Genomic DNA, 11,132 nt, shown 5'->3' on the forward strand with positions numbered 1-11,132 from the left:
AGTTAATGTTTAATGTTTAAAAGTTAATGTTTTTTTTATTTACATATCAAAGATGTCTTATATAGATTTATTTTTAGTTCACTAATAATCCTGCTGTACTAATAATAAAATCTATACTATTTTATACTATTTATGAACTGAACTAATAGAGCTGTGCATGATTTACTGAGTGAGTGACTTACACCGTGTCTCGCTCCTCCTGTGGTTATCAGATCATCTTTGCGGACGAGTGTACGGAGGCGGAGGGCCGGCACTGGCACATGAAGCACTTCTGCTGTTTCGAGTGTGAGACGGCGCTGGGCGGCCAGCGCTACATCATGAGAGAGAGCCGGCCGTACTGCTGCCACTGCTACGAGTCTCTGTACGCCGAATACTGCGACACCTGCGGAGAACACATCGGTGAGAGCACACTGGGTACAAGCACCAGAGTACATGGACATGACACACAGCTTCATTTACAGCCATATGACTGCAAATGACTGCACAGATACTATTTAAACTGAACTGAGCTGGATGATGACATCACTGAATTCAATGATGAACTGCCCACCTGCGCCCTGGTGTTATTTTCACTGATGAGAAGTATAATGCAGCAGTTTAAGTTTAGGTATTTCCTACAGGCGCAGGGCAGTGTTGACAACAGCTTATGCGCTCCTTAATTCAGACACATTTGTCTGATTATCCCTTACATGTCACGTTTTTTTTTCCAACAACAAATATTTCCTATTTAATAGAGTGGAGGAACTATGATGTCACTTTGTAGGTAAAATCCCAGAAGCAAGTTAGCATTTTAGCACTTCATAGTCTCAGATTCAATGGGTTGTTGAATGGGATTTTGGTTGAATCCCTAAAATAAAAGGTCCTTGGTTCACACAGACTTTCGTTCTACGACATAAAACACACCAGTTACACCCCACTCGAGATTTTTTTTATTCTGTTTTCCTTTAAAAAGATGGTTGCTAACAAGTTTGTAAATGGGACTACAATAGACATAAAACGTCATCATGCTGAACAGTTAATCAATTTATAATAGTTTCCAGTCATGGTATAATCTGTAATACAGTTAATAGTAGAATAATTGATTAATCGTTTCCTCCAGTTTATTTTGGTGTTCGATGCTTTTTTGTTTTGCCCTGAAATGCAACAAGTCTTCAGATGGAAGATGCTCGTTTTATCACTTTTATAATTCGATGCTCGTTTAATCACTTTTTTAATCGTACCATATCCAAAAACTCGCTCACTCTGCTGTTATTTAATAGAGTAAATGCACCATAATTGTATAATACATTTTATTATATTCATATCAATCAAGGATTTATTTAAAATTCTGACTTTTTTCTTGCAATTCCGGGATTATATCTCACAATTCTGGTAAGAAAAATCATCTCGTCGTTCTATCTTTTTCTTTTATAATTCCACACTTTTGGCTTTTTTTCCCACAGAATTGATAAAATCACAATTGTTGACTTGAATAAAGTTATAAAGCCCGAACTAGGAGATATAAACATGCATTTGCAAAAAAAAAAAAAAAAAAAAAAAAAAAAAAGGGAATTTTGAGATAAAATAGGTAAATGTTATGTAAAATGTTATAGGTTTAAATAGTATTTCTTGCATATATTGTATTTCATGCTAATACAATATGTCCCCTATATGTATATTATATAGACCTATTGTTTAAATCATGTTTATGCTTTAAAATAGGGTTATCATAGCAGGTTTCATCCATAGTTTGTCCATTTAAATGTCTGCATTTAGCTTCAAATAGCATCTTTGACGACAGTTTTATATAAAAAATTATTGACATCCAAAGGCACAACAATAATTTTTTCTCTTATTCCTTGAATTTTACCCGTTTCCCTTCACTGGTTACCAGTGTTTTTCTGCCACCACTATGTGCGCGCTGCTGCAAGTGACATAACTGGGACGTCCGCTCCAAATTAGTCTGTAGAACGTGATTAATCTGACCTGAACCTATCTGTGCAACTAAATGAATTTAATCAACACCTGCCAGCCAATCAGAATCCAGTATTTAGACAGGATAAACAATGCAGATTTATTTTTACAGCCGCCTTTGCTCATATTTATCAAGGGTGCCGATATCAGTGGAGGGGACTGTAGATATTTACATTACAGTATTGAGAATTTAGGGGGAAACTTATTTATCATGAACTTATGAAACGTATCATGACATTTAAGTCTAATATAAAAGCCTCAACCTTATAATAATCTGTATTATATAATACCACCAGAACATCAGAAGCTGAACGTTTGGGATCAGCAAGGTTTTTTTTTTTTTTAGCTTTCTATTCAAATAATCCTGAAAACAAATATCAGCTTCCTCAAAAATATGATGCAGCAAACCATGTCAGAAATGTTTCCTGAGCATCAGAGCATCACATTAGAATGATTTCTGAAGGATCATGTGACACTGACTGGAGTAATTCAGCTTTGATCACAGGAATAAATTACATTTTAAAATATATTTAAATATTTATGCACTAGCTGCATATACAAAACATTTATTTGCTGCGCTGGCCACTTCCCATACCATGAGCACATTTCTTGATTGTTTTAACTTGAAGTTGTTTCTGTGTAAATTACAGCATTGCTACAGATGCAGAAGTTTCCATTCCATTCAATGATGGCAGTAAAGAGCTCTGTAATTACAGAGCAATGCTGTGCTTCCTGATTGAAGGGTTTGCATGTTTGTCTGCAGGTATAGAGCAGGGTCAGATGACGTACGAGGGCCAGCACTGGCACGCGACCGAGGCCTGTTTCTGCTGCGCCTGCTGTCAGCTCCCTCTGCTGGGCCGACCCTTCCTGCCTCGCAGCGGACTCATCTTCTGCTCCCGCTCCTGCTCGCTCGGGGAAGACCCAGACAACTCCGACTCCTGCGATTCTGCCCTGCAGAGCAAACCAGTGTCACACAAGAGCATTCAAGACCAGCAGCGCACATCCACACCACGGCCACAGGAGGGAGCCAGCGTCAGAGCCGCCAGCACAACAACAGCCAACGGGGCTCATGTCACACTGGGCAGCAGCGCTACATGTGATTATGCTTTTTTTCTCAAAACAAAATAAATAAAACACACAAAATTCAGGTGCATCTCACAAATGCTAGCAAGAAATAGTACAATTCTGAGTAAAAAAAAAGTAGAAGTCAATAGTAAAAAAAACCTCTTCTTTTCATGACAAGTAATAATATTTTCCAAAATATTCTCATTGTTGTACTATGTCTTAACGTATTATTTCTTTAGTTTTGTTTTTAAATTATTATATATTTTTTTTTTTTTAATGGAGAAAAGAGATATTCTTCAAATAAGAAAGTGGAGTACAGTAGTATTTTTTTTTCTCTTTGTTAACTTGGAAAAAATCTAATCGCAGTGGTGATTAAGCACAATTAAGCCATTTTCCTCTGAAAGAAAATTATCATAACAGTTAAATAAAATAAATCTTATTTTAATTGAAAAGTATAATTGTATGTATACATAGTTTCAAAAAAGGTTTGCAGACGTGGTGATCAGTGTTTAGGTCCTAAAATAGCTTAGATTTTCTTCATTATTACTATATTATTATTATTTATTTAAATTTTATTCAGCATGGATGGATTACATTTATCAAAAGTGTCAGTAAAGACATTTATCATGTTACAAAAGATTTCTATATAAAAAAAAAAAAAAAAAAAAAAAAAAAAAAAATATATATATATATATATATATATATATATATATATATAGTGATCATGTGACACTGAATGATGCTGAAAATTCAGCTTTGCATCACAGAAATAAATGACATACAATTTTTAATAAAACAGAAAATTATTATATTAAATTGTAATATTATTTCACTACAGTAGAACTATTTTGTATTAAATAAATGCAGCCTTGGTGATCGTAAGAGATGACTTCTCTCTCAAAAAAAAAATAAAGTAATAAAACCTTAAAAAGAAGAAAAATTATCCACTTGTTCATTTTGCAGGTGTCCTCACCTCTTTCCATCCTATACCCAATGGCCAACCTCCAGCGTATGATCAAATACAAACACAACACTCACAGCTCTGTCCAGCAGCCAATGACAGGACGGCATTCGTTTGCAAGGACCAATCAGGCGTCAGCAAACAGCGAGTGACTCACCGGCCAGACAGTCTGGAGTTTACAGTGGAGCTGAACGGATACGCAGAATTTGGCCCTTTTCCGCCGAGCTGCACGTCTAGAGGGACTTCCACTGCAAAGGATTGTGGGAACGTCAGTTGTACAGGTATGCTTGATTTCACAGAGTCAGATTCAGTTAAGCTATTTATCATACCTGAAGCTGTATTTCTTCCTCTGTCATAGGGATTTCCTCTCAGCTGGAGTCTTCAGATGCCTTTGACGATCTAAATGACTCCGACTCCTTCCCGCCTCCTCCGCCCCCTGTTTTCTTCGATCCGTCTGATTCCCGGGCCGCTGTCACTGAAGCCGAGGACGCCCCTGCAGCACCGGTCCGCGGCAGCACCGCCAGGGTCAGCTTCAGAGAGCCAATCAGCTGCAGCTATTCAGTGGAAGAGGAAGAGTGGGAGGAAGAGGAACAGGTGGAGATGCAGAGAAGAGAGGGAGAGGAAGAGGAGCAGGAGGAAGATGGAGAGGAAGTTGAAGGAAGTTTGGGACACAGGTTGCGTTACTGCATTGAAGTACCATCTCAAATGGAGCTGCTGGGTAAGATCATAATGCCCACTGAAACAATGTGCTATTATTGTAGGGTATTTAACAGCTAGTATTACATGCTAATAATCAACTAGTTAACAGTGATAATTGTTCCGAAACTAACATTTTACCAGCTTATTTAATGTTTCTAAAGTCTCACTGTTTCCACAATATATATATATATATATATATATATATATATATATATATATATATATATATATATATATATATATATATATATATATTAGGCAGAAAAAATGTTTTGAAAAATGTTAAAATCATAAAAAGTTTTCATAGAATGTTTTCTGAAGGATCATGTGACACTGAAGACTGGTGTAAATATGCTGAAAATTCACCTTTGATCAGAGAATAAATTAAAGTTTAAAAGATATTTAAATAGAAAACAGTTATTTAAATTTGTAGTAGTATTTCATAATAGTACTGTATTTTTTGTTTAAATAGATTAAGCCTTGGTGAGCATAAAATACTTATTTCAAAACAAAACATCTTAGTTATTCTAAACTTAAATTATTCTATTATTCTGTAGTGTGTGTGTGTGTGTGTGTGTGCGTACATGCTGGATTTTTGAAAGCAACGTCCAAAAGCACAGCTAAATGAAATAAGATTTGTTTAGTTGGACCTTTGAATCAAAATGTAATAAAAAAAAATGGATTTAAGAAATTAGGGGAAATAAATACAAATGGCTTCAAACCAACTTTTGGTCCCAATCTGAGCTCCTTACTAGTTTCTGAAGGTTTAGCATCATGTTTTGCATTTATTAGAAAAGCAGAAAAAATCATACCTATTCCATATGTCATACCCAACAAAGGGGTCTAATATTTTTCTGTCCTGTTTATGGAAAGTGCAAGTAATGCCTTAAAAAAAAAATAAAAAAATCTAAATACTAAATCCTCGTGGCAAAGCACCCGACGAGGTTGTGTAACTAACTATGCTTAAAGACAGGATTTCCCAAACATGGGTCAAATAATTATTTCAATAAAAAGTATTAAAATAAACCGATTGGTCTGTGAAGTCTTATTAAACCTTGATTATCAAGTCGTGCATTATTTTAGGAAAGACACTTTTGTTGAACATCATTAGAACAAAGCTGTTGGTGCACTTGAAGTCACACATTTCATTCTTTACAGTTTTTTTCATCCAAATTCTGGTTTGGACAGATGGATTCAGTGCTGATGAGGCCAGACTGAAACCAGAGAGACAAAACAAGAAATTCAAGAAGTTTATCATGTCTTGATTGCTTCAGGGTATTGTTCACCCAAACAATAATTCTGTCAACATTCACTCACCCTACAAACATGCATGACTGACTTTGTTCTGTAGAGCATAAAAGATGAATCTCTGAGGAAAATTCTCACAAATTTTCATTATAATGAGTGAACCAGCGCTAGGGCTGCACGATAATGGTTAAACTATTAATCACAATGAGTTTGCTCAAAAGAGAGAATGCCAAGTTAGCATGGTGTGCTTATAGATTTAGTCACACACTGACACTGTGAAACAAAACAGACTGGCTTTATGACACTTTTGAGTGGAAGATCTCAATAGTCTGTAAATTTGCCAGTGTTCTTCGCTCTTCAGCAGTTTTTCCATAATGTAGAGAGCGCATGTGTGCATGATTGCCAGGTTGGGAAGATTAAAAGGTTGGTTCATTGAAAAACCAAAATGATGTCATTAATAACTCGCCCTCATGTCGTTCCAAACCCGTGAGACCTCCGATCTTCGGAACACATTTTAAGATATTTTAGATTTAGTCAGAGAGCTCTCAGTCCCTCCATTGAGGCTGTGTGTACTGTCCATGTCCAGAAAGGTAAGAAAAACATCATCAAAGTAGTCCATGTGACATCAGAGGGTCTGTTAGAATTTGTTGAAGCAGCGAAAATACATTTTGGTCCAAAAATAGCAAAAATTACGACTTTATTCAGCATTGTCTTCTCTTCTGTGTCTGTTGTGAGAGAGTTCAAAACAAAGCAGATTGTGATATCCGGTTCGCGAACAAATCATTCGATTTAACCGGATCTTTTTGAACCAGTTCACCAAATCGAACTGAATCATTTTAAACGGTTCGCGTCTCCAATACGCATTAACATAATGGCGTCATTGGCGATGATTGCCTTTCATTCAAGCTTTCAGTTTACCCGCGCTCATAACACTAGCACAGAATCAATCATCAAAAGAATCAGTTCGGTTCAGACGCTCTGTGTGTCGGTCTGCTTCACACTGAATCACACATGCGCAGTATCATTAGCTCCTCGGATCTCAAATCGGACGCGTCTGACAGAAACGGTTCTTGAATCGTGAACGGATCAGTCCATTGTTCGTTATCTGCCTCGGCTCAGTGTTCATCTTCAGTTCTTTCTTCACAGCAGTTCAGTCAGTGTACTGTTTGAGTAAATGAATTACTCCGGGATATTGGTTTGTTTGAACCCAGAGGGAGTGTCAGCCACATTAAAAAAGTTACCAGCTTAAGTCATTTGTGGATTAATGCGTATTGGAGACGCGAACCGTTTAAATGTTTAAAACGATTCAGTTTTATTTGGTGAACTGGTTCAAAAAGATCTGGTTACACCGAATGATTCGTTCGCGAAGAGAAGACAATGCTGAATAAAGTCGTAGTTTTTGCTATTTTTGGACCAAAATGTATTTTCAATGCTTCAAAATATTCTAACTGACCCTCTGATGTCACATGGACTACTTTGATGATGTTTTTCTTACCTTTCTGGACATGGACAGTGTCCCGTACACACAGCTTCAATGGAGGGACTGAGAGCTCTCTGACTAAATCTAAAATATCTCCAAAGATAAACGGAGATCTTACGTGTTTGGAACGACATGAGGGTGAGTTATTAATAACAGAATTTGTGTTTTTCAATGAACTAACCTTTTAAGTAAAACACTGCAGAAAATGTATCCATTTAGGAGAAGAGCGATAGATAGGGTGATTTAAACTTTTGACCATGTTACCAATCTAAGATAATTCTTTGGCATTATTGTATTACACAGTCATGCTAATAAAGCTTAATTGAATTGAATTAAAGCTAAATGAATGAAATGTTTTGGGTATAAATAACCAGCAGGTTGATTATGCCTAATCAATTGGGAAAAACTGAAATCCTGGTCATGATTTAAATATAATTTATCATGCAGCACTAACTGTGGGACTTTGGTTGTGAGGCTTTAAAAAAACACTAAAAGAACCTTCTAAGTCTTATGAAGTCATACAATACCTTTGTGTGAATACAGATGATTACAATTAAGGTCAATATTCACAGATAATTTCAATTAAACCAGTGAGTTAAAAAGAACTGGATCAGCCTGAGTTTGTCTGGTTTGCAGTTTACTGTTCACAGTAAGTTAGAGTTAAAAATTATGACTTCTCATTTGATCATGTTTCCTTCAGATGGGTCGTACCACCGCAGTTTCCGCCGGGCAAGCGGTGGCCACCATCCCACGGAGAAGAGGCTCAGACGCTCCCGAGGTTCACGAAGCGACAGACCTCGTCTGGAAACCCTGGAAAGCAGGGTAGGAGACCGCAGGCGGTCCAACAGCATCCTGGACGGCAGCCTCACCCTGCACTCCACCCGCTACCGACATGAAGACTCCTGCTCCACCTGCTCCTCTTCCTCAGACTCCGAGGAGGAAGGCTTCTTTCTGGGCCAGCGCATTCCTCTGCCGCCGCAGCTGACGGGTGGAGAGAGAGCAGCAGAAGGACAGACAGAGGACGAGGACAAGAGCCGAAGAGGAAGCTTCAGGAGAAGAAGGACACAGAGTCTCAGTAGAAAAGACAAGGACAAGAACTGCATACTGTCCTGAGACCAAGACTCTCTGAACCAGCGAGCTGCTCAGTCCAGATCGAAGTTGATGAGTGACATTCTGTACGATAAAAATAGAACCTCTCTTACATTCTATGCATCTGTGTGATGATATATTATCCGATGTCCGTTTCAGTATCAGGGTGCCTAGTCAAATTTACTGGCATTATTAATCGGGCCGAGGAACAGTTCTAATCCAAATTTTGTTTGTTACAGGAAAAGTAGAACTACATTTTCTAAATTTATGTGAGAGCGCAACGGCTAAAGGCCTGTTTCGCGCAACACAAATATTCGGCACAATAAATTCACTCCAATTATGACAACAAACTTGTTTCCACCACTGAATAAAAGTAAAAGGTCATTGCGACTTCTTTTCTCTCTCTCACAGTTAGGACTTTTTATGTCGTAATTGCGAGTTTGCATCTTTTTCTCTCAGTATTACGAGATATAAACTCACAATTGCGAGTTCTAAAGTCAGAATTACATGATACAAAGTCATAGTTGCTTGTTAAAAAGTCTGAATGGAAAAAAACGAATATCAGAATTTGGTGGGGGGGGGGGGTCATTTGTGCGATATAAATATGCAATTGTGGAGTATTGTGTATAAGTCAGTATTGTAAGTTTAGATCTTTATTTTTTGCAAGTCTGAGTTTATAAAGAATTATCTCGCAATTCTGAGAAAGGCAAAATTACCTTTTCAAAATAATGTATTCAGTGGTGGAAATGGGCTTTCATAGTTTATAACAATACGTCAGACGGAATGTATGAAAATGCAGTTTCACTCATAGTATGTAAGCAGAGTTACATCAGCAACAACAACAAAAAAATGTTCCATTATCTTTTCATTCCATTGACATTTGCTTGGAAATCAAATCATTATTCACATGTTTACTAACAGCCGTTCAGATTTTTGTATTTATATTGTTTATCAAATTACACCAAACACAAAGACAAGAAAGCTGCTTCTGGATTCTTCCTTGGCTATTCTCTGTTGCTTAGAAAAAGCTGCTTCGTATATCCGTAAGCGCCACCAAGATTTAACTTCAAGTAACAGAAGCAACTTTGGGAATGTGACAAAAAAAGTATAAATGTTATTGGTTGGCCAGTTTTATTCACAGTACAAAATAGAGATTAGCTCACCGAAACCAAAATACAGATTAGAACACAGAAATTGTTTATTGGACCAGTTTTTTCAACAAATTTTTGTCAGTGTAAGTAATCTTGGAGTCAGAGCCATGGTAACTATGCTCAAATTGGAATATAAGCATACTGTAGCGCAGTATTGTATCATGAATGCAACACTAAATTGCAAGAGTAATGTGACACCGTGTTATCATATGACTTCATAAAAATAGTCATCTTGTGTTTTTAAATCTAATTTTGTGTTAAAATTTCTTATGCGATCAAATAATGAAACAAGGTGTTGAAAATCACAGATGTGCAATTACATGGAAAGTGTGCGGTCAAATCAAGCACATTGGAATGGATTACCCAGTGTTTGCCCTACTAAATACTGCATGTTTTGTCATATTTAGACAAATGTGTCAAATATTCAATGCATAAGGAAAATATTAATTGTATGAAAAGTATACAATTGTTATATGCTATTAACGCAGCCTGTGAGTTGGTGAAAGATCATTCAATTTATTCAGCAAAACCAGTTAAATCATCGTAATGAGCTGTTGTTAAATTCAGTTTTGGGGAAAGTTACTTTTAAAGTAATTTATTACAATATTGCATTACTCCTTAAAAAAAGCAACTAACTGCGTTTGTACTTTTTTTGCAAAGTGATGTTACTTTTGCATCACTTTTTCTCATCTGGCCTGGGCTTGCTGGTTTGTTAGTTTTTAATATAGAAAAGTTATATTTTTGGCAAATGTAAAAACCCTTTCACACCAAAAGTGAACTGAATAAGCCTCATGCTTAAGAAAATAATTAAATTATTGCAGGTTTGTGTCATATTCTGAGTTTGCATTTCACTGTGTTTATCTATTTTGAGGAACACCGAATCTGTTTTTTATTTTTTTCTTCTTATTTTAAGTGAGATGAGTAAATGCATGTTCGCACTTAGTGTATAACTACAGGAAGCATCATGTTCACATCATGTTTACTCCTGATTTCTCTCAACGTGAGAGCTGTCAGTCAGTAAGTGGGAAAACAAAGTAACCGGTGTTTACTTATTTGGAAAAAGTAACTCAAATATTTTCATGTAAATTAAAAGTAATGCATTACTGCAGTAGTTACTTGAAAAAAGTAATCTAATTATGTAACTTTCATTACATGTAATGCATTACCCCAACGCTGGTTATATTTCTAAGATGTGTAGTCCCTAAAGTTCCACATCTGCTAAAGCTGTAGTACAAGTGCTAAATCTAAAACAAACTAATTTAACGAGTGAGCTTGTTTGACTGGTTTTGAGAGAGCTGTGTAATTTGCATTTGTTTAAGGTTTAACTATATGTGAAACCTATTGAAATGCAAACACGTTGTTGTGGAGTTATTGTATTTGAGCATGTACTAGAAACCCAAGTCAACAAACTGTAAAGCAGAAAGTCATGAGTCTACGACAGGCCATATCAGAACAGAATGTGGGAAAATACAGTCTGCATCTCCTC

The 11,132-nt window shown here is 36.6% G+C and overlaps 1 protein-coding gene across 2 annotated transcripts in view; it reads left to right on the plus strand.

Moving 5' to 3' along the window:
• Positions 1-9,098, plus strand: part of LOC113107426 (prickle planar cell polarity protein 3-like) — a 42,907-nt gene extending 33,809 nt beyond the window's left edge. For both annotated transcript variants that reach the window (XM_026269920.1, XM_026269921.1), the window contains 5 exons: positions 213-399; positions 2,717-3,049; positions 3,982-4,260; positions 4,338-4,697; positions 8,107-9,098. In XM_026269920.1, the coding sequence (XP_026125705.1) occupies positions 213-399; positions 2,717-3,049; positions 3,982-4,260; positions 4,338-4,697; positions 8,107-8,519 (1,572 nt within the window). In that variant the 3' untranslated portion in view covers positions 8,520-9,098. The remainder of the gene's footprint in view (positions 1-212; positions 400-2,716; positions 3,050-3,981; positions 4,261-4,337; positions 4,698-8,106) is intronic.
• Positions 9,099-11,132: the final 2,034 nt, after the last annotated feature.

This window comes from Carassius auratus, chromosome 8, assembly GCF_003368295.1.
Source record: "Carassius auratus strain Wakin chromosome 8, ASM336829v1, whole genome shotgun sequence".
Classification (NCBI taxonomy): Eukaryota; Metazoa; Chordata; class Actinopteri; order Cypriniformes; family Cyprinidae; genus Carassius; species Carassius auratus.